Source organism: Rhyacophila brunnea, unplaced genomic scaffold (assembly GCF_057557595.1).
Source record: "Rhyacophila brunnea isolate RB1 unplaced genomic scaffold, BYU_Rbru_1.0 scaffold_19, whole genome shotgun sequence".
NCBI lineage: Eukaryota > Metazoa > Arthropoda > Insecta > Trichoptera > Rhyacophilidae > Rhyacophila > Rhyacophila brunnea.
In genome coordinates, this window is record NW_028232848.1 from 28,206,004 (window position 1) to 28,231,645 (window position 25,642).

The 25,642-nt window shown below is 28.1% G+C and overlaps 1 protein-coding gene across 1 annotated transcript in view; it reads left to right on the top strand.

Moving 5' to 3' along the window:
- The first annotated feature begins 4,033 nt into the window (after positions 1 to 4,033).
- The window catches only part of unc-13 (protein unc13 homolog), a 364,668-nt gene continuing 343,059 nt past the window's right edge, over positions 4,034 to 25,642 (top strand). The window contains exon 1 of the mRNA XM_085945792.1: positions 4,034 to 4,682. Coding sequence (XP_085801918.1) covers positions 4,089 to 4,682 — 594 coding nt within the window. The 5' untranslated portion in view covers positions 4,034 to 4,088. The remainder of the gene's footprint in view (positions 4,683 to 25,642) is intronic.

A 25,642-nucleotide genomic window follows, 5' to 3' on the forward strand; every position in this document is an offset into this window, starting at 1 on the left:
AGTTCTACTGAAAACGGAGTATAGTAAGTATGGATCTTTTAAGTATTAATTATAGGGATTGAATCTATGACAACTGGTTGTTGGTCAACTATTTTTAGAGATTAAATACAGAGATACGAGATGACAAACAAAAATATTAAAATAGCTTTTACAACCAATTCGCTGCTGACTAGATGGGGATTTTTTAATCACCACCTTTAAAATGCACGTTAATTACATCGATCGGCCGCCTAGTCATTTCGCGCCAGGTGCGTCTTCAGCGTCCAAAGTATTAACCAGTAAATTAAAACCATGCACAAGTGCTATCGAAATAAAATCATCAGTATAATATATGAACGAAAATCATTAACATAATACATACAGAGATAATGAAATTATTTGGGTCAAAGTCAATTGAAACTACTTCTGATTATGCTTTTCTACAGACTTAATAATTATACACAATTTCAACACTGTTTTTTTCATTCAGTGCCACCTATGAGTCGATTAATTTTACATATTTGTTTAGGCTATTTATTACATGTTCTTAGTAAAACTTTATGACAATCAAATCGGTTTAAAACATTTCGGTGGTATTACCATAAGAATATTTTTTTTCTCATTTGTGTAAGTTGTTCCTATAAATACTATCGAGTGAAAAATATATGACTTAACAAATTCAAAATAAAATAACCCTATACTGTGTGTAACAAAGATTTTGAATAAAAATTCTGCAGATGGAGCTTTTCAATGAAAGTGATAACGAAAATAGATTAGAAACTGACGCTAATGAGTAAATTTTCTGCATTTTATATCGTAATGCAAATTCATTCAAAGCTAAATTTATATTATCTTATATTTCAAAGCGTATGCGAATACACTGAGTTAAAAATTCCTTACTTATTTCAATCTTTAACTTAAGTTTTCTATAGAAATTAATGATCACGTAAAATCGCAAATGACAGTACGAAAGAATTCAAAGGAGACGTCAATAGGGAATTGCGACTTTTTTCTTTTGTCAATATTGATTAGTTGCTTTACACGCAGAAATTATTAATATATTACGCAATTTAGAATTTAATTGACTAATAATTAACTTATACTAATTCCATACATACTATTACTAGACACATAAACCATTCTATAGAACTGAATATATTTCATATTACCATGTTTCTTAAAATATTGATATGAAGTCTTATAATACGAGTTATTACTTTTTGTATAGTCAATCTTAATAATGTAAAAAGTATTTTTACAGTCTACGAGGATCAGTGGAATATCTTTTTTTAACCCTTTAGGTTCATGACCTGCATAAAAATACACAAATGGCTTCTAACCATTCAACTTCAAATTCAAAAGAGTGACGCACTATTGCATTTTCAATGGATTTTTTTTTATCTTTATGGTGGATAGCAATGACATTTAAAGGTTCTTAATCAGGCTTTATCAAAATGCATTTGTTAATTCGAATATTTTTTTCGCAAAGTTTACTTATTAGTTAGTAATTCAAAATAAATTACAAAATGTGTTAGTTATTATTATTTTTATATTTTGTATTTATATATTTATTTTTTGATAAAACTTCGTTAAATTTAGTTATCAGCTACTTTTAATTACTACGTAATCAATCAAAAATCAAACAGTGAAACCACAAAAGGGTTCAGAATATTTAGTAAAATTTTACAAAATATTATATTTTTCCTTTTTTGGAAGTCACTTTAAAATATTGACCAACAGTTTTATTACTATTTAAAGGAGTTTTTTCGTCTCTTAGAGAGTATAAAGAAAAAAATTACTTCATATTTCACTTTAGATTATGAACTATTGATATTATTGTCATAACCTTGTATCAAAACCACGTTCAATGATTTAGATGAGCATTTTGTATTATATTATTTAAAGAATTTATTTTTAACGGTTTTAAAATTAAAATTTTTCATTAAATCTACCATATTATTTTCATTATCTATATTGACAGCTGTTTTGAAGTATAAACTCATCTTAATATGCTATTATAACATGTTGTTTTGATGATTGGTTTATTCATAGTCCAACGCCCAATATATTATATTATAAAAATGTCTTATATAATATTATTAACAGAAAACTCTTACAGAGCTCTACCATCTAAACGTTAATTCAATTCATACAATTCATTAAAATAATAACTAAATAAATTTAAAATAATCCTGAAATATGATATTATATTTTTTTCAAATTACGTAAAGTAATGACATTCTTCTTTGCCTTAATTATTACAAAAGTTTTTAGCAGAGCGCCTCAATAAGTGAAGCGATTGTGCTACAATTAAAGTGTCCCATTGCCATTTCCGTCGTAATGGCAGGAAATGTGCGCCGACCTCAATCGATACACTATCAAGAGGCTTAAGTGACCTTACCTACGCAACAATATTACTGTTCTACTGGCTTATACTACTAGGCCGTCCAATTATCTAGACCACTTGTCTTTCAAGAATGCTTTCATTCAATTGGAATTTTAAATATATTAGAAAATAGTTATTTGCTTATCACATCAATATTAAAATATTATATGTCCACATAATTAGTCAATAATAACATATGAATTTTCTAGTATAATTTATTTTAACGATTTCAGTAAAAAACGTCAATAGTAAAATATGTATTAATGAACTTTATAGTATTACTATATATTTATTACTAGGCCTTTTCACTCAGTTCCAATATTTATAAATTACTAGCAGAGCTTTGCAGGTCACTTGGCATTCTAATCTAATCGAAATATGTCTTTGATTTTAATAAAAATAAAAGTCTAAAAATCATTAAACCCATTGACATAGATTACTATAATATGTAGTAGGTAATTTGGATGAAGTCACACTATTGTTTTCATAAGAACAGATTTTTGATCAATTTAACGCGATTCGATTAAAAAGATAGTTTTATTTTTCGTAGATCTAGATGATTGCTGATAAATAATACATTTTGTTTATTCAATTGCAAAAGACCCCATTAGATTAAAAAAAACAACGATTTATCATGTAAGGTCTTTTAAGATAATACCCACTCTGAAGAGATTATGCTTTTCTTATGAGTAAAAATTGTATTTTATGATAAAATTAGTAAACACTAAACCAAAGGATATTAGTATTAGCGCAGTAACAATGTATTTGGACAATGCAAATTACAATGACGAGAAAACCACCGAAATTTATTGGAAACGCAAATTTAAAGGTGATTTATCTCTGAAAATGTGAATTTCTTTAATAATATTCTTGATGCAAATTCAAAATCGAAATATGTAAAAATCTAAATGAAAATATTAAAATATCAACAAAGTGTCGTTTAATTAGGAAATTAGTGTGTTATCCATGAACTTTCAGAGTATTAATACGGTTAGATAGATATATAAGTTGGCACCGTTCTTACAAAACTCAGAATACCTACTTACATATTTCATAATCTTTTAATAAATTATTTAATCAAAACTGACCCTACATACATAATAATTATAAATGTTGTCATAATTATTATATGAAAACGTCGAGATAAATTTCTATAAAATTTTGGCTTATATTGTTTATAATATAACATAGTAGGTATTAATTTGTGTAACAATTCTTACATGCAAATAAAAGAATTATTAACTACTTAGGTAACATACCTAATTATTTGATAGTATTTATTTTGCTTTTCAATTATCACGTTTTTTCGACAAAACATAGTCTTGATATGAATAATGACGATGAATAATAAGTTCTATTGATTACATTTACAAAGATTTATCTTAAATTGAAAAATTCATGGCCTGAGTCCCAATATAAAGCTGATTTTTCGAAAAGCGTATTTTTACATAATTTAAAGATTAATAATTATAAAAATTTAAAGAATTTTCAATGAAGGCATACATACATAATAATTGTTTATAAAATTAAATAGCTTAATACAATGTGTTTGAAAATAGGTACGGTTAGTGCATTTATTTTGCTATGAAATAAAAAAAAAATATATATTATATTGAAAATTAGTTCTTCATAAGTAAACAATATGGAAGAAGAAGATAAAACAACTGAGCTGGCGTTATTATTTCCATTAAAAGCGGGTTTATTCGCGGTGAAATCATCAACCATGATTCTCACGGATTCAAGAAAAGCCCGCAACCATTTTGGAGGCTTCTCCCAAAAGAAGACATCAAAATCAAAAAAATCAACCGAAGACTTTGCCGAGCCGCCAACAGGCCCAAGGCTGCAATTACGGCGGGGATCAAGTATGTCACAGCTGGATAAATTGAATGAAAAAGCTGCATCTGACTTAGTTAGGTCTACCACAAACCAGAGTCACTTAGGAAGCGCTCAGTCAACATTGATGATGAAAGGATATGGGTCTGTTCCCCACAGTCCTGCGATGGCGAGAAATTTTAGTGGTGCAAAGCTATCGGCAACTCAGGGCAGCATAGGAGATCTAATGAATTTAAAATTCGGCGGGAGCTCTTGGTCCGTTAGAAGTGAAACCTTGATTACTATGGCAGTGCCTCTATCGACTGTTACTCCGAAAATTTCACCTGGAAGCCCACCTGTGATAAGTGTTGACTGTGATGATTCTTCGCCTCCTGATACTCCACCACCCATCTTGCCAAGGAAACCTGTTGTGAATTCGACACTAACTATTGCCCAGCGTACTCAAAGGCTTTCAGTATTATTGACATCGCCAAGGAAGAGGAAGGTAAGAATAATGTGATAATTCTTTAAAACTTTGCTGCATTTTAATGATATGGTCTTCATTCAATGGTTACACGTTATAGTTGTGTTGTTTAGTTAAAAAAAAAGGTCATATGTTCCTTTAAGGAATAGTTTATGCATAGTGTGGGATGCTACCATGGTTCTCGCTTGAGCTACATGATAGGTCTAATTCAGCTTACTTGGCGGAAAGTAATAAGTTTATAAAATACAAAATGCTATAATTGGCCAATAATTACAGTTTCGTCCTATTGTCTCTCAAATCGTTTACCCTGAACTAAAAAACAGCAGCGGAGATTTAGTATCATTTTTGAAAAAAAAACTGATGAGTGTCATTTGGATGAGTGTCAGAAACAGTGGATTAACCACCGACGTGGGTACACTATACACCGCATGGCGGTTGGGAAATATGTTATTTTATACTGTAAAAATATCTAGCATGTCAGAAAATGATAATATTAAATATATTTATTCGACAATTATTTATTTACATTTAGTGCTTAAGTATTATAAATATATCTTCAAATTCTCCAATATTTTCTTGCCATTCAAAATATAAAAAAATATATCATGACAATGAAGATTTCTAAGATTTTTATACTATTATTAGGGACTATTACTTTAAAAATCTATATATTATTGTATAATAGTTTAACAATTTTGCTATTTCCATCATAACATATACCTACATTGTTATACACAGACATATTTCAGTCGAAACACACAAGACAAGGGTCGAAGTCCAGGAGGAAGTAGTTAAGCTTGAAAAAATTACAGGCTTAACGACGTCCTTAAGGACCTCGTTTGTTTGTTATTATAACATAACTGACCCTATTACTTCATAGATGACCCTATTAATATTATGATGTACCTACCTATGTGTCTGTTGTGAGTGTTATGTCCAAGGGAATCTTACGATATTGTGAATTTAATCACTTCAAAATATTTAATTGTGCGTAGTGTATTTTATAAAAAATGTTGTAAAACAAATAGAATATTTTTTGCTTGCATAAGATTAGTTTTTACCGTTAATTTATTTATTAATAATATTAAATTTAATTAATAAATAAAAGAATATCATCATACATATTATTATCTTTTATTAGGTATATTTTGATTGTTTTTTTAAATACAAGCTAAGCTATATTTAGAAACAAAATATTATATAAATTTTGTATGTCAATATTACCTTCAATGATAGATTGTTATAAATACAAAAAGAATAATATATTTAAATTTAATTTTGACGTATCGAAGTTTCCAACCCATAAGAAAAGAAAATTTTAAAATCTCACACCCTGTTTTCAATCCAGTTTTCCGAGTAGCTTTAGAAAATACTTTAGTGGAAAAATAAACAGATGTCTCTAGCTTGTTGCATCCGTTTTTAGAATTTTTTCCCTATTTTATAGACGTCCCGTATATATATATATGTATATCTAACAACAATAATATATGTTTTAATGTGGGTATATACGGTTAACCAAAAAGCCTAGCATTCGGTCGTGGCTTTTTTTGGCAAAGTGTTTGTTACGACATCGAACGTTTATATGTCGGGCCTCGTTATATATTGACGTAATGCTTTATTTGGCCCATGGGAATCAAAGAGTGAGCTTGCAGGAAAGCCGGAATTGGGAAAATGTGTAAGTAATTACACAAACGCTTTTGTTATTTTGAAAGACCAACGAAACCGGGTTAATGGATGGTTTCCACAAATTTAACTACGATATATTACTATTACCTATTTTATGATGCTATAAAATTAACAACGTAAATGTAAAATAGTTATGAGCGTTGAAGACATACCACTATAACATGTATACAATTTTACACACAGTAATAAAACCGTCAAATAATAATAAATTACTTATCTATAAACAAAGAGTATTTTTTATGATCCATGAATTTTATATTATTACTTGAATTATCTCTTAGATCAAATAAAGCCTCTTAAATACGGGGTGTAGTATGTAATAATAATATTACCAATATAAAAAACTCTAACTTTGAATTTATATCCTGTCAAAGATTCATAAACTTATAAAACATATCTTATATCGGACAAATATTATATTTATAAGTTGCGATCTACAAAATTTTGAATGGTAATGTAATGATAACTATGTATTCTTCTTTCTCTTATATAAAAAAATTTAATATACTTATATATCGTTGCACTCTCAGCAAGAGACATATATATAAATTCTTCGTAAACCAAAATTATTTTGACCAAAGAAGGACCCTAGAGCATTCGACGAATTTATTAGTCAAGCAAAATTTGTTTCGCAATAAATATATTATTTTATTATATCATTAACTTCATTATGCTCTTATCTATCGTTACGTTATTATAATATTTATTGTAGTTTATTTGTATAATTACTATGGAAAATACATTATTCTAACGTTGGTATGTAAATGATAGTTTAGCTATTACTCTATCCTATTTCGACTAACCATAAAAAATCCATATTTTTGCAAGTTATCTTCAGTATAAATAGTTTCACATAATTTTTATAGTTTCTGACAAAACCTGTTTTCATCAAAAAGCCGACGTGATCGCAAACAACTGGGAACGTAGCAAGTTTAGTGTCAAATGCGATTTGGTATTCGAACAAGTCAGTTCTATCCTTAAAATAATCTAAAAAAAAGATGGAGCAATTACACGTTTTATTATTTGTAATAAAGATGGTTACTTTTAAACTAACTAAACTAATTTGCATAGTAATTTATAACAATTAGTATTTTTAATAAAGTAAATTATTTTTTAAATATTTTAAAAAATAATCATGATTTAAAATTATAACACTTTAAAAGAAAATTACGTTTGTCATTTTTATGTCATTGAAGTTATGTGATTTTTTGAAATTTTAAATAAAATTAGGTCTATTGTGAAGAAAGGCAGGATAACATTTTTTCAAAAAATACGACCCTTTGAGTTGGAGAGTGAAAAGTGTTTTTCTTTAAAAATGATTTTGCTATAATTTTTAATTGGGTCATGAATCTCAAGTGGGTCTCTTGTATTTTTATTCAAATGTGTAATTAATTTCCTCCCCTACGCAGAAGCAAATTATCAAAGATCACGCGAATATAATTTGCATACTTTTATGCCATTTCTCAAGACTATAACCAGTAGCGTAACCAATGTATTACATATATGTCAATTAATTTCCAAAGTTAAGATAAAAAATATTTTGCCAATAATTTGTTATGCAAAAGATATTGATTTATGATCTGATTTTATATTTTATTTATTTAATAGATATACTTACAATCATCATATTATAATATTATGAAAAAAGTGTTGGTACCTACACGTAATATTGAAAGTCATTTAGTACGTTGTTTTGGTACCTTAATGGAGGCATTTAACATGTTAATAGAATAACAGTTTTAAAGATAATGAATCTTTTGCATTGAAGAATAAATAATCAAATTGTGTTATAAAAAGTAAACACGAAAACAGTCATTTTTGTCTAGTGGGGACACGAAACTGGATCATGCTCAGTATTTTTGAGAAAATGAAGAATGTATTAACTGTTTTAAACATAACAGCGATAAGTCGCCTTCAATTTAGTGCGGATATATTAGTTATATAATTATCTAATAAATACTGTAGACATTAGACAATACAGTTAGCTAAAATACCTAATTTAATGTTAAAATACTTAGAAATTTAAGTTGGCATCTTTTAACGGTTTAGGTGTTTAAATTAGGCTTTAAATTTAAAATGAGTCTCACTCTCGAGTTGAGATACCTACTTATTGTTCGAAAGTTCAATGATTTTTCTTAGCGTACAAAATGGCGATTTTATCTTTTTATTATTATTTCATAGTTTAAAAAAGACTAAAATTGAAAAATTCAAATAATATTATGCATTATATAAATAATTCTAACAAATCATAATTCAGCTGCTACAATAATGACCTCGTTTTTTTTAAATGATGATATTATTAAGTGAATAATTTTATACATTTAAGTTAATACAATTACAACAAAATAATATTTTCTCTGTCAAAGGATAAATACAAACCTATCCAATAATCAAAACGCCACTGAAAACCGAAATAAATTAGCATTTGTAAAACATTTATCTTCTTTCATAGATGGAAAGTAAATGGAAGGAAGCAATAATAGCTAACGTCTAAATCTGTTTTAATTAAATAAGCATTATAGAAAAGAAAAAGATAAAATAAGCAAAGTCACGTTTTGAATATTAGTGATTTGTTATCTTTACGCGTAAACTCGAAACTCTTCTTGCTAAGAGTAGTTTTTAATAAAATCAAATAATAAAAAAATGTACTTTACTAAAATGAAAAAATATACATACTAGGAATAAAAAGTTCTTCTTAAAGCTGGCGCAAAAAACTTAACAAGTAGTTATGAAAGTTTTATAATCATGCACTTGAAGTTTTCCAAAAAATCAATTATATAATAATAAGCGTTAACGTTAACGTTTGTCGAAAAATAAAAAATAAATGTTTGTTTAAGTTTTAAATAAATGGAGTTGTCTGATTAATGTCAAACAAAGTAGTATATATGTAGATAGTATTTTTGCGTGACTTTGTCAGTTGAATTTTATATTAATATATAATAATATTTTATTTAATTAATACTTTCACTTGATCAGTTTAAACTATACTGATAATTAATATATACAGTATATAATATATTTTACTTATCTTGAACTATCAATAATATCTCCTAAAGATATGAAAATGTATAAGAGAGAGTGAGATAAGGAGAAAACTTATCAACATACATGTTTTCAAATTTGAAAAATTGGAGGTACCGTTTATTTTAATCGGGTGGTGAAAAAAAATAAAAGATACTCTCATAATAGTTTGGCTAATGCTTATAGCATGGTAATAGCATATCGATAAATTAGTGTGCTATCAAGTAGATTTAAGGGTGGGTAGTTATAATAGGGATTGAATGCTGTAACCTGACAAAGTCAGCAAACTCTACAAAGAGCCCGCAAAGCTGATGCAAAAAAAAGAAAAGTAAACATATTATGAGAGAGAAGGAGTCAGGCAAATACGAATGAGACTGTTGACAGGTGATACTGCCACCTAGTAATATTATTTGTTAGATTATATTAAAAATCGATCAATTATAATAAAATACCACTTGATAAAAACAATCATTTTAGGATTTTAGTTTAACAATTAAAAGTTTGCTTATACCATTTGAATCGCATAAGTACGAGTACCTAAGTATTTTTTATAATAAACATTAAAATTTAATATTTTTCGGTGCCAAGAAAAAGCGGCAAAAACAATAAAATTATATATAAGCATCGAGGAGTAATGTTATTTTTTACCTAAAGAATTTTAATTCGTCGCAATAAGTAAAGGGCATTCAAATTTAGGGCAAAAACTCCAGTCACGTTTTGATTACTTTGCAAAGAATTTTACTAATAACGGTGGAGCTTCCTGAAAATAGCGAAGTCGTCATTTGTATGCAAGAGAGAGCTTTCAGCGGCCAAACACCCGAGCCAAACATCGTATATGAGTTTATCAATAATAAGAAAACTTTTGCTTTATTATTTAAGATGGCGCTTAGTATGACATTACTTAGGGGGGCGTTTACTCAAAAGACTGACACGATTCAAGCATCTTTGGGATCTGATGGATTAAGAAGGATATGATACCTATATCTAACGTTTTATACTTTCATGCAAACTGGGGGTTGTTCTATGAGCATCAAAATAATATTATATTGATCGATATGCCTTTCATGCAACACAGTTAAATTATTTGTGTACAATCAGTAACGAATAATTAATTAAACAAAAAATATTATTATATATTTTAAATATTTTACTTTGTAAAAAATCACTTTGTATCTCAAATAATCACTTTATGTGTATATTGGTTGAAAACTTTGAGATATCTACTGGATACACAATTCTGTACAATAATATTTTATCAGAAAAATTGGTACTTTTTCCAAAAAAAGATTAATGGAATTTTGACAAAAATCTATAAGATCCCATATTTCAATGTAGATAATGTTGTTTTAGTTTAAACATTAATATTTCTTATTATAAGATGAACAGTCTTTGGATGCTGATGTTTTGGCGAGAAAAAACACATAGTGATGTATAGGTTCAAATTAATGCATTTTGCAAATTGACAGTTATTACAATGCACGTAGAGTTCATTTTTTACAACGTTTTTATTAGGTCGTATTCTTATTTGTCCGGTAGTTGTTTATCCAGTACAAATCTTGCAATCGATTTTTAACTAACTTCCCAACTAGCTAGCCATTTAAAACATTTAGAATATAATCAAACACGATGTCAATGCATTTTTTTAATACTTTTAGCCATCTTTAAGTAGAATTCAATTCATTTTCAGTTAATTCTGATTTGTATGAAAAGTTATTTCGGAAGAAATCCGTAATCTAATCTACTATTATTGGTTCCTAGGGGTCTGGGGTCCTAGCAACTAAATTATTATTATATACGTGCGTTACTATGGAAATCAATATGAAATGTCAAAATGACATTTCAGTATTATTTCTATCAAGTACATTTTTTTTTTGATCGTTTAAGCTAGTCAAGTCAAGTTTATATGATTCAACAGAAAATTTTAAAACGTTGTATATAAAAAGTTCTTTTTATCTTGTAATTATTAGTCATTTTTATGTGTTTATTATAAAAGAATATTTTTATAACACTTCACTTATTTAATAATACGTTTATGATTGAAAGATATTTTCATAAGCTGATATTCTAATTATTACAACTTGTAAAATCCTAAACTATTATATTTTCATTTCTTTTAAAATGGAATTCTACCAAGTAAATGCTAACTCAATTACTAAACTAGTTGCTAATTAATAACTTCAGATTATCAACATCATCATTGTCGACATCAGATAGATCTATTTGTCGATGATGGCCCATATAAGCTGGTTCCACATTTTCTGTTTGAAAAAAGAAAATAAATGGTAAGAAATCAATGAGATTTAATTGATTCATTTTCTCATTTAAATTCAAATAATAATATAAATGGTATTTGACACTACGGGTTGGTTTACTATCACATATCCATTTTGTTTATGACATTACAATATTGTTGAGACTATAAAAATAGATGATTTTTCTCTGCTTGAATACTTAATTATATAAAGAAATGGGACCCTGCCACTATTCAGAATTTTAACCTTAATATCCAAATCAACTGAAATTATCCATTATGCTTGTATCTAAATTCATAGTAGGTAAACGACACAACGATAAAATAAAGAGACAACAATACAGTCAATACATTTTCTAAAAATCTTAATAATGTAAATGCAAAAAAACACATCATCTAGTAGTATTCAAAGGTATAAAATCAACAAAATTTTGATCTGGAGACAAGGATCTAATGAAATAGCATTAAAAACTTTATAAATGTATCGAATCACTTTGTACAATACTTCATTCAACAGTGGCTTGGTTTACGCTGATGACAATTCTGGTGATATGGTCAATTATCAGATACAAAATTATTTTAGAGTTGTTATTTTTAATATAATACCCATGACCTCACCTCTGATATGCTTAAAACTAAACGCATCAGATAACGACTATTGCAATGGATACGGTATGATAATATAAAACTATATACGTAATGTTAGTATTGAATAATATTATGTTACCATGTACATTTATGGACATAATTTATTTAAACCTAATACCTCGTAATTCTGTGTGTAAGGCACTGGCTGCTCATTTAGAGGCTGTGAGTTTAATTCCCGGTGAGATCATAATATAATATATTATTATGTATTATGTGCTCTTTTCAAAAAACCTGGGTGCTTATCTAATTTTTTTCCACAAACACCTTCTTTTCAAACTCTTATTATTCTTATTTTTAAATAAAAATAAAGGGTTTTTATACTCAACGAATCTTTTAAAATTTATAAAATATTCTGGGTCAAGTGAGATAAAACGTGGATGCCATTTTATTTATAGTGTAGTGAGAACAATATAAATTCTAGGAAGTTGGTATTCAATTTCGTACTACATAAAATAATATTGAGGTTTCCTTTATACAGCCTTTGCATACAAATTGCATTATCATATGACTTAATAATTTCATAAAGGAAAGTTGAACCCCGATATCACTTTTTATCATAATAATATATATTTGACCTGTTTACATAATAACGTGCGCAGCTATTTTTATGCTAACGTTAGTATTTACATAACATTATAATATATATGAATAGTACTCGTATAATATTCATTTACGAATATTATTTATTATATATTTGGAATATACCAATTAAAAAATATGAGTACTCATATATAATAAAAGTTATTTTTGAGACTTTGACAGTTTTAATTGATATTTTATTATGTAGAAAAATGTAGACGATATTAATTATTTCTAAAGATAAGTGATTACTTATGTAATGAATAAAAAGTATTTTAATTATTTGTATATCATTTTGACCATATTTATACAAATAACAACATAATTTGTCTGCTTTTTTCCCAACAAATGGAGACTCATAAAGCCATATAATAAAATAAACATCAAATCATTTGTATTCTGTAGGTACAAAATATTTTTTTTTCATAGCTGTTTTTAATTAATAATAAAATTAAAACAATGGAACCATTTTTTAGAGCTTTGCGCGGCTACCACGGATAGACCAAAGTCACATATAGTTAGATGTTAGATGCAGGGATGATTTTGACATTAGTATATCAGACTGGGTAATGCGCACCCGTGACGTGAAGTTTTTTTTTGCTTAAATTGTTCGGTTTTCGGTTTGGATCAGTTTTGCATTATCGTTTATTATTTACTAAAATTTTTATGTGTTCTCTCATGTGCTACTCTCTCCTATGGGCACTCTCAACTTGGTCATATTAATTTAATTAAAGCATACTTGTGTGAGTCATAAAAAGTACTGGTGCTTCCCACCCGAATCTAGGAACAACATAGTACGCCTAAGTAAGACTGGGTGTGGTGCAGGGCAGTGTGGTTTGGTGGGGCTATTAACTTGGGTAGCACGCGGATATCTGTGGTACTTGAACGTAGATGCAACATGTTATACCGTTCAGAAAATGTTTCCGTTTGTCTGATATCTCTATGTCCAAACCATGCGTACATTAAATTTAATATTAAACCTCCAGCTCTGTCTGGTAATGTCTGTCCGCCGTAATGCATGAAGTGCATGAAAAATTAGTACAGGATCAGTTTCAATTATTGGAGATGAACTTAATCAGTCCAAAATAACGTCTCCAAAAAATATTTTTTATTGAACATAACAATTATGTTATAATAATATTATTATGCCTACTTACTACGATTATTATGACCATGATGTTGTATAATAATATATTATTTAAAGTTAGTTTTTCAAGAAAGTGATATTATTGTGTTCATTCGATAATATTTATAATTTAAAAAAAAATACCGTATATTGCTTCAAAGAGTTATGTTTACAATAAGTATAAATAAATCACATGTTTGTGTCTGTCGTATAACATTTATTTATTAAAGGCATTGACAGAATTATGGGTATATTCCTGTTAGGATATTTTATTTCATATATTTTTCGAAGTGGAAAACATTGGCAATATTTCCATAATATTTTCATGCCCGTGACATATTACTATGATTTGTATGCAACGCGTAAAAATTTTTCGAATATTAATAGGGAAATTGCAAATCTCCTAGTTGATTTTTTTACACCATAAATAAAAAAATGTGTAAATTCCTCTTTGCACCAGCTTTTAGATGGAAGTAAAGCGTATATTGGAATTCCGTCAGCTGACGTAAAAGCATCCTACAGTACACTGAAGAACGATTCGTCTATCGGAAATTAAAATATAATTTTTTTTAAACACGTATTTTTAAATCATAAATAGAATTAAATAGTTGTACATTATATCATTATACATTATATATATAAATACAATTAATGTGTTCGCTATCTAACTGAATTTTGTAACATGTATTTTTCATCTTCTACTTTCTCGGCGATAATTCGCAGAGAAAGTTTGGTCTCCTGGACAACTGTCATACAATACCTCTCATATCTCTCTTCAATCTTCCAGGTCACTTCATCTTCATCATTTCTTGTCCTCCACTATACAGTCGATACTATTATACCAGTCAATGTCAGTAAATCGACCTTCATTATGGTCTGCCTCTATATCACTTGTACTAAGCTTCCTACGCAGTACTATAATACGCTAATAATACTAAAATACCTTTCATTTAGGTTTTCAAGTTTCTTGAAATTCAGATGTTGTTCCAAATCAATAATAATACTCTATAATTTTCTAAAACTTTTAATATAATTTTCTTTCAAAACTTATTTTTTGGATAAAGCACTATGGATCATTTCCATAGGGTTTTACTTAGATTTCTACTTATTCTGCTGTCTTGGTTTGAATACTGAAAAAAGATCCATAAATGTACATATTCATGAGATGACGATTTTATTTCATATTCTCAATATCAATTTAATAACATAATCGTATATTCTGAATTGAAAACATCACATTTTTTAGATGCGTAAGTAGGTATGTAAATACTATTTTCAACTAAACAAAAACTTCATAATATAGCGATAAGCTGGATTTTAAATGTTTCGGTCGTATGTTTTGTAAATGTTCAAAAACAGTTAAGTATAAATAATAAAATAAATAATAAAACTAAAAAATAACGGTGATCCAAACAATTAAAATTGTTTTCAATTATTATTATTTGTTAATCACAAATAATAATAAAATTTAAAGAAATTTTTCCATACACCAGTGGCAAAGGGTGGAGGTAGGCTGTTAACATCCGACATAAATAGTGCACATTAAACTCTGTTAGTCATTCGTATTTGTTTTTCTTAGTCTCAACTACAATTTGCAGGAAGATGTTAGTTAGTTTTTAAAAATAAATTAAGCCCTACCTGAACCAAACCATAATAGTTTTGATATACATATTTTGGGGCAATCCGACAAAATTGTGCAAACTTTTTCATTCATACTTATTTGTTTTCGATGAATTAGAAATACATAATACACATGTTGTTGGTTAATTATTTAAAATTCATTACGCCCTGCCTAAACTAAACTATTTATAATAGATACCAAAATATTATTCTGTCTATGAAATACTCGTATCTATAATAATCTTTAATTTAATGACATAATTTTATAAATAGAGAGTTAGACGTTAGAGAGTATTTTTTACTATTATCTATTATGGTTTGGTTTTCGCAGGGCTTAACCAAATTTTAAAATATAACTAACACCATCTGTAAATTGTAGTCTAAGTCCAATGAAAACAATTACGTATGACTCACAAAGTTTAGTGTGCAGTATTTATGGCGGATCTTAACAGCCTACCTCTACTCTTTGCCACTGCCATACACAACACTGTGACTATATTATGCGAATAAGAATAATATATAATTTATAAGAAAATAAATAATTAGAGTTAGTTATCTGGAAATGTTTTATATTTATTTAATCTCGTAGAATGTAATTACGAGTAACTACTAACTATGCATATATATACGACGGAAATAAATATATGAAAACCATCAAATAGATATAGGTACATACTTAAATGGTTTTTGTCTGTGACCAAATTGTTTGCGTATATAGATTCGCATCGTCGTAACGAAAGGGGTGGAAAACCTTGCAGATGGCATCTTTGTCTGACGTTTGATTCCAAAACGTCGACTGGAATTATTATTATCGATTCAGTGTAACAACAAACACAGCACTTCTGACATTCTGAATGACAGCGCTCTGAAACAGACATACTAGAATAACAACTGTAAATTACATCACTTCTACCATGAATAGATATCTATCATAGAAATAGTAATATATTATATTTGTTGTTCTATTCAACAAAAACATTTATGCAAATTAGGCTTCGATTTTATGTAACAACACATTCTAATAATGATGTTCTTTCAATCAAATTTAGTTCATGTCTAATTTGTTATTTATATTATTAGTCTACTAATCCCCACCAATTTTTATTTTGTTTTATTTATCCTTGAAAAACATATATTATGTTTATTATAATATTCGTTTGTTTTAAATATTTTACATACATACAATAAAAAAATTTTGGATCCACGAATACCGGTTTACATCTCGCCCAGATATTGCTATTTTCAAAGAATTTTATAGTATGCAGGTATATAATTATGTTCAATAAAGATTATCATTTTTTTCTGACCCTCTCCGATCCTAAAAAGATCATAAGGGCCTCCACAGATTAACGGATTTTTTTCTTTACGAAAATTATATGTTATCCACTTGCTCAACCTATTAGGTTCATACTCCAAACACACATTGAAAAAAAATTTGCGGTACAGTTCTTTTATGAGAAATACAGCGGCAAACACATTTTGAAAATACCCGATATATAGGATTATTTGTTAGGTTAACCTTACCAAACCTAACCTAACCCAGCCTAACCTAAATTAACCCAAACTAACAAATAATCCAGTATATATTTATATTTTCAAAATGTGTTTTCCGCTGTATTCCTCATAACCCAACTGTACCCAATTTGCTTATTGCCAGACCCAGGATTCGAACCTGAGACACACTACATTTTATTTCGATTCGTTAGCTTAGGATACTAATTTAAAAATAATATGGGTAAAGATAGTTTATCAATATTTATCAAATTAATTATATTATAATGTTTCTAACGACAGTAGTAATTAGTCCTATTGTTATTTTATGAATATTATTATATTTTTCTCTGTGTTGAGATAATCTTTTGTTATTATGGTAGCTGAAAAATGTTACTTACCTGTGATATAACAAGACGTTGGCCGCTTCTAAGTGGTGCCGCGATCGGTTAACAACTATAACTTTTTATACTACGAGTATTATCTGGAAAACAATTTTATATTCTTTCTGAGATTTGAATTCTGATTGTAAAGTATCACTTCTATTCTTGCGGAAAAGAATTATTTTATATTATACGTTTGAGACATAGTATCTTTCTTATAATGTCCACTTTTCTATTATATTCCAGTCACAGTCAATTTTATCATATCAATTAAATTGCTTATTCAATTTATAATGACGGTGTCACATATTGGATATATTTACAAAATATCTCTACTTAATAAAAAAAAATCAAAGCAATTAAGAAGACTTATTTATAAATCTTTCATCATTTTGTTGATTAAAAATCAGTCCATCATCTTGTACGTTGAGCGAAAAATCTTTCGCCAATAGTTGTATCATTCTCTAACTACCAAATTTAGTTCAGGTTGATTGCTGGGATAAGATATTTAATACATGAAAATATTGTATGCTGTGTAATTGCTTCCATAGACTAGCTTATCGCAGATTTAATTGCCTATGTATTTAGTACAATATAATGTATTTGATGATCTTAATTAACTTACCAAGTATTATTGTTTAACTTAACTATGGTTGAATAGAGTGAAATGATTGACGTATTATGTGTTATGTTGTAGACAATTTCAGCTTATAGTCAAAACACCGTTTCATGTTATTGTATTAATGAGACATTTCATCTTTAATTTTTTATTTTACCTTTCTATATGGCATACAGAACATATACTACAAGGCAAAACATACAAACACCTTATTTAGGAATTATTATTAAAACATCGATAATAGTTAAGTACAAGACTTCTAGAATTGGTTAACTTGTTTAACTTGTTGTAAATGAAGCCTTGATCAAAATATACAATATGTTTTTTAATATTTTTATAAAATATTACATACAGCGCTATAAAATTGCAGTCAAGATATTATGATGATTTTAAAGTAGTGTCGAGTATCGTAAATAAGTTGTATAATGAATTATTTTGTATGACAAACATTTATCGTCCTTAGACAATCATTTATAAGTAGGCCACAGGTCACAATCAAACCAACATTACAAGTAGTGAAACATATCACAGAAACTTTAAAGTCTAATAAAATAATATAATGTAACCTTATTAAATCCCAAAATCTCTGTTATAATAAGTTAATGCCTTCAGAATTGAATTATAAATTATATTGTGCCTGAACAAAAAAATCATCCTTATTAATATGACCCTACCATCACTAGTGTGGGGATAAACAACTCAATCCGAGTCAGTATATTGAACGGCAATATTAAACATCCATTTCCCGTAATGTCCAATTATGGTAAACTCAGTAAATAGCTAAGTGCAATGCTAATTTCCGGATATCCGTTTTTTCACATAGTCAGCTATATCCGATGACGCAAACTCTGCGTCTGCAAAAACTGTTTTGATTGTGAGTATGTCGATAAATAACGCACCACAATATTGATTGAAAGGTAATTCGATTATAAGTTTCCGGTAGAAACACATCGAACCGTATTGTCATTGCATTTATAATATTGTACCGATTGTACCCGAGTACTAATGTAACCCTAAATAAACTATCGCTTCTCTATCATCATGAATAACCACGATTGTCTTTCATCCCCATCACCTATCCACCGCCGAAGTAGTTAGCTACATATTAATAAATTCCAACCTACTAATTTAGAACTCCACGATTAGGGGGATTGATAATATCATTATCAGAAGTGTAATTACTCTGTTTATGGGTACAATGGTATTCATATGATACACGTGGCCTAATTCGCGTAGTCTCAAAATCTTCATTGATTCAACTAACTGAATCTGTGATAAATTACATAGAGCTTAGTATCTTATGTTGTACTCTTCTTATCAGTTTCGGAATTATAAATTAAATCATTTTTTTTATCTTATTTATGGGTACGACTTATTTAAGTTTACTTTTTGTATTGTTTATTATAGTTTAGCTAAGGTATGTACCAAAGTCATGATACCTCATAATATTTCTCCTTTAAAAACACAGCACTAAATTAAACCGGTAATATATTATTATTGCCAAATATTGATATGTTAGTAATGTAACTGACGACAAAGTTTCGTCTTTACAATGACGAATAAACGGAAATGAGTGCCACGCCTTACGTTTATAGTTTTCAGTACAATACATGAACGATTAATCACTTCAGCGAATAGTGCCGTTAATTTTAAATCAGCTGATTTTTATTAGGTAAAAAAATCATTGTTATCTTTCTGCGCGGCTTTCTCTCAGCCGACTTCGTCTTCTGTGCTCGAGTAATTTTCATTGATTGGTTTTACAGATTATTTTATTCTACAGTCGACCCACCTCCTAATTAATTTGTATTTATAATCATAATGAGCTGGAATAAATCTATTTATTGATAAAAAATATCTTACGTCACTTCGCTTCCATTTTTTATTCAATTTTGTGAACGTCGGTTGGATTTAAATTTGTAGTGAGCCCAAGTCAAGTGTTAATGTTTTAGTAAATAAATTAAAAAATATTCAAAAGTTATCCATTTACTAAATAACGTTTACAACTCATTTAATTCGGTAATAATTATCTGTATAATATGTTATAATTATAATGTTATAATATCGGGTTGTCCTGATACTTGGCTGATTTGTTAAAATTTGAAACATAAAGTCCATCTTTTTCTAAAAATATATAAGCTGTATTTATTAAATACCTCTATGGTTGTTTGTCATAGTGTGTGTACTTTTTTTTGTAATTCAAATACTATCATCTACGTTTTTCTTTCGTATTGATTTAATAGCAGTCACTTAAATTATAAAATGTTATAAAATTTCTTTACTACGTGACTACATACATACTAATCAGAAAAAAATGTTAAAATTTTTAATATTAACAAAAATGCTATGTTTTCATCAAAAATAGTAACCATTATTTTAATAATAAATTCGTGTACGATACAAATACGGCATGACTATTAAGCAAAATTTTGCTTCAATTTATTACAAAAAATTTTAATCTCAGTCCATTTTACGTTAAGTACATATTTATTTCATTATGAATTTAAAAAATATTTTTTATCACTGATCACACTGCGGGGGTTGTATATTTTTGACGCAAAATAATTGTAAAACAATTAACTACAAAATAATGAGGAAAAATGTATTAAAACATAAAATCTTCTACTTCACATCTATATAATTCCAACTGGAATAGATTTTTTTTAAATTATGTTGAAATGTATTGCTAAATTTTGCAATTATTCTCTGAATATTCTTTCTAGGATAAAAGAATTGAAGTACCGGCAAAAAGAATCAATTTTCAAAGTTTTTTAACGGCCCTAACTATTTATAATGCTTTCTCATAAATTAATGTTTATTTCAATATAGCACGAAAGAAAACTTATCGATACCGGTATCTGTGTTAAAAGAAATGTGTCGATACGAAAGTATCAAATTATTAATACTTTTTGGCATCGCTATGTATAATTTATTAAAATTGACAACACAAAGTAAAGAGTAATTTATGTATTTAATACAATACAGACGAAATTACATATCTGGACAAAAATTCCCAGATATGGTTGCCAAGTCTAGATAAACAGATGCATGGAAAGCCTAATGATATCACGTTCTATCTACTTTGTACCTATTTTATCTTTATATCTTTTGTAATATTATACTGTATACCTAATAATATGCTCCTATCTATGTGATATAGCGGAAGTCACCGGGTTTACCTCCAATTGAATATGAAAACATTAGCAATTAATAGTAGCATAACAGAGATGATACATTGTGGATATATTATATTATATGACAGTGATGGACTAGGGCAGTAAATAGTATTAAAGACCGACAAAAAACTTCACCCAACAGTAAATTAATCTGAGATAATATTTAATACAGGTCAATAATTAAGTAATCGGTGAACCTTCGTGGATTTGATTACAATCCAAACAAGTGAAAATCTCATACATTGCAGCGATGTTTACCTTCAAGTTATTAGGTTCACACGCCTCCTGAATTTACAAGCGTTATCAAACATCAATACCTATTCTTAATGTACATACACAGGCAGATTTTATGCAAATATTTATACCCTGTACGGTTTCACAAGATTAGCTTTACTCTAGTACTTATAGTTTTAAGATATAGTGCGAAAAACATCAACAAAATAAATTATTATTATGCCCAGCAAAAAATAATTAACTTTACAATATATGCCTAATTATAATGCTATATTAATTTTAATAACATTAAATTAAGCAAAATTGTACAACATATTTTAATTATTATTTATTACACCTACTAATTGATGTCATAAGGCAAAACCAAACTTGTCACCATAATGGTGTTAGAAATGTAAATTATTGATAAAAGGGTACCAAATAAATGAAATCACAATGTCAATAATTTACTATACTGCCTAAGAATTTTATTTTAATGAATAATGAGATTCCTAGTATTCAATAAATAATTGTAAAAAATATGTTTTTCTTATTAGTTATCCTGCTAAGCAGAAAACCCGGTCATATTATTGATTAAATAATCTGAAATAAGTATGATTTATTATTGTGTTTAATTTTAATTAAGCATTCTCGTCTTGTAATAAGTGTGTGATTATTTCTGTCAACTAATATGACTTTCCACGCAGAAATAACAGTTAATAAAATGAATTATATTTTATTGCCTCCCATAAGCTTTATTTACGACAGTCTGGCTTGGTTGGAAAAACATTGACATAGCTAGTTTTAGTATAAATAATATTATATGATGAATAATTTTAATTCGTTGTTCATATTTTCTAAGAATTTATTAGTTTGAGTATGTAAACTGTGGTAATTTATCTTGTACTCGTTTCTAGACTACTTCCATAGAATTCTGGTATTCATTATTTAATCAAAATAACCGCATTCATATATTACTAGCTTTATATTCTAGTAGTCAAATAATATAAGAAGGTGATACACAAAGATATATATATACATGTCTTCTTCTCTATGATGCTATTTTAGTCCGGAGTAGATCTTGGTCACCTCGCCAGATTCTCTTTTCTCCTTTTCCATTTGATGATTTCTAGCACTCGCAAGTCTTTCAGTCGCTCATCAAGCCGAAGATGTGGTCTGTCAGCATTCTGTTTCCCAACTACTGATCCACTAAACGTCAGACAACAACTACTTGTACAATCTTATCTGTAGAATGGCCAAAAATGGAACTACAAAATACCATATGACGCTATTTTGAAAATTTTATTCGAATGTCAGATTTTGTCCAGTTGCGAGTCTTGATTGGATAGTTTTCAACAGTGGCTCCCCTATCCCATTCTCCAGATAAGTTTGTAGGTCTGTAACGTTACGTAGATGGCATTGGCTTGTGAAATTGTCCCCCGCTTTCAGTCATAAAACTCAATGTAGTTCATTCCTCACAAATGAACAATGTTTTCGAGATCCAGTACTGATCTTTTTGTCCATTTACTAGAAATAAGCAGCATTTTCATACTCCGCGCATTCACAATGCGTAAAATAATGTTATATTGATAATTTCATGATTTTCACTATCGATTAATGTATGAAAATCAATGTTTATCCTGACAAATCCTGATACACAATATTCCACCCCTTCTATCCCGTATTTGTCTGGAGTATAATATTAATACGTACAACGTAGCCGGTCAATCAGAGGCGTTTAATTTTAATAAGTTTGACGATGTCAAACTCATAAAAAGTGCTAACAAAACACATGATTATTGGACATCCTCGCAGAAGGGAGCAAATATTTTTCGTAGTAATAAGTTTTTATGTTAATAAGGCCATTTTCTTCTTTCTCAGTTGCCCTTGGTAACATAATTCACATGACGGTATATATATGAATTAAGCAGATGAAACTATGATATTCTTAATAAAATAAGTTATCATTTATCGAAATATACTAAATTACCTAAGATGTATGTATAACCATATATTAAAGTCAAAAGAGAATCCATTTGCACCGCAGTCAAAAGTGACCATATTGTACATGATTAAATAAACGACCTATATAAAATGTGTTTCATTTACAAGGAAATTGAAATCTAAAACAGTAAGGTAGGTATATAAAAAATTGTATATTCAATTGTTTCCTTAACTTTTATCCTATATTCACTCTACGTATATCTATATTATTTAAGTTTTAATTTGAATATTATTGCAAGAATTAATTAGTATTAAACAAAACTGTTTTCAAATGCATTTTAAATACTACTACAACATGATATTATATTATAACATCTTGTACGTCAAATAAATCGTCTGAATGGCATATAAATATCTTATGTTCTTTTTATATTACATGGATATTAATGGAACCGTATTCTACATATTATATAAGCAGGAGGAAAATATACTTGTCTGTTCAGATAAGGATGAAATTTATTCACAAAGTGCATCTTCTAAAATGTATTGAACCATAAAAGTTGAGTTAGTTAGGTAGGTATATTGCCTGTAAATAGTTCAACTATCTTGTACAGCAAAACAATAGTCTGACAAATAGTTTTCACAGTCTTACGTCTTTGTAAATACTTAAACTCGGACTTGGGACATAATATCTATTGAATAGATTTAGTTATAATCATACATTATAATTATTGTACATACATTTAAATTACTAAATACTATTTTATTAAATTCTTTTTTTTAACACAGTCTGTATCTTTGTGATAAACATAGTTTCTTCTTATTTATGTGCCCTCTTATAAACGAAGGTTTTCTAACATTATGTATTTAGAAATGAGATGGAATAAGGAACAGGCAGGGTAGGTTGACTCCAAAATGAATAACTCAGAATTTGGTGCGTAAATGAAATAAACCCTGGTTTTATTATCTCCTTCCAAATAAATATTAATTTAATTATTACAGATAGGTTTACAGATTATAATTTAGCTGAGTGAAATCACGATTATGCGTTCTGATGGATTTACGAAATCGATCGGGCGAAGCGTACGATAACCTTACGGTTCAACCTTTGATGACTGAAAGACCATATTGCTTTCTTCTACAGGTGTTTTATAGTGATTCGATACAATAGAAAATGCTGCGATCCACTACTTGAATATTTTTCATAATCATGCTTATGAGGTTTATTGTGCAATGCATGATTCGTTTAGTAAATTATAAATAATTGATTTTAATTTGAACAATTATGCAGTTTTTAATGATTGAGCAAGATTGATTTTCATACAAACAACTTTTGTGCATATCATAGAAAACTTAAATAGCATTATTTATTAATTTGCGATATTATTGATTAATTGAATTATTAATTATTTTGCTAAATTAGCTTTCTGTTGAAATTTGATTGACTCGCATAAATCGCTTGTTTTGCAATTTTAACAATATTATGTTGCAAGATACAGTTATAAATTAATGGTTTCCTGCCAAGTCATGCTGGATGGTAGGGTATTGACCCTACATGTACATTTACATTGTATTCTAAGCAATTCTGAAAAGTGATCTGATCATACTATCAATTCAGATTATTCACTCAATAAATGCCGCTACTTTTGCTTGTCTACTGTGATTAACTGTAGCAATGTATATAATTTTTCACGAGTACTAAGGTTGTAATAATATATTTTATTTATTTGGGACAGTCCAGTAGGTACTGAGCACATTGAAAATGAGATACAGTTCCAGATAGGAATATAGAAAATATGGGTATTGTCGATCTACATTTTGAGATAATAGAACATAAACATTGCATTGACGTTTTTCGTTTTACACATTTCGTCAATCATTATAATGGATTCCTAGACTATGAAAGGTAGCAGGGATGACAGGAGTTTTGTAAATATAAATTATTTAAAAAGATATTGTTACTAACTTTATGGTTATTTTAAATATATTTTAAATATTTCTTCAATATTGAATTAATATTACAGTTATAGTTTTAATGTTTATAGTGCTTGGTGTGAAATGATTAATAGTTTCGATTTAAAAAAATAAATTAATAGCTACTGAGCAAAACTTATACATATGATATATGTCAATAAACACGTATTGCAGGAAGGATTGTTTGTAAAAAAAAAACTATATTACATCGTCATATTTCCATAGTGATGATATATATAAAATATGGTAGATA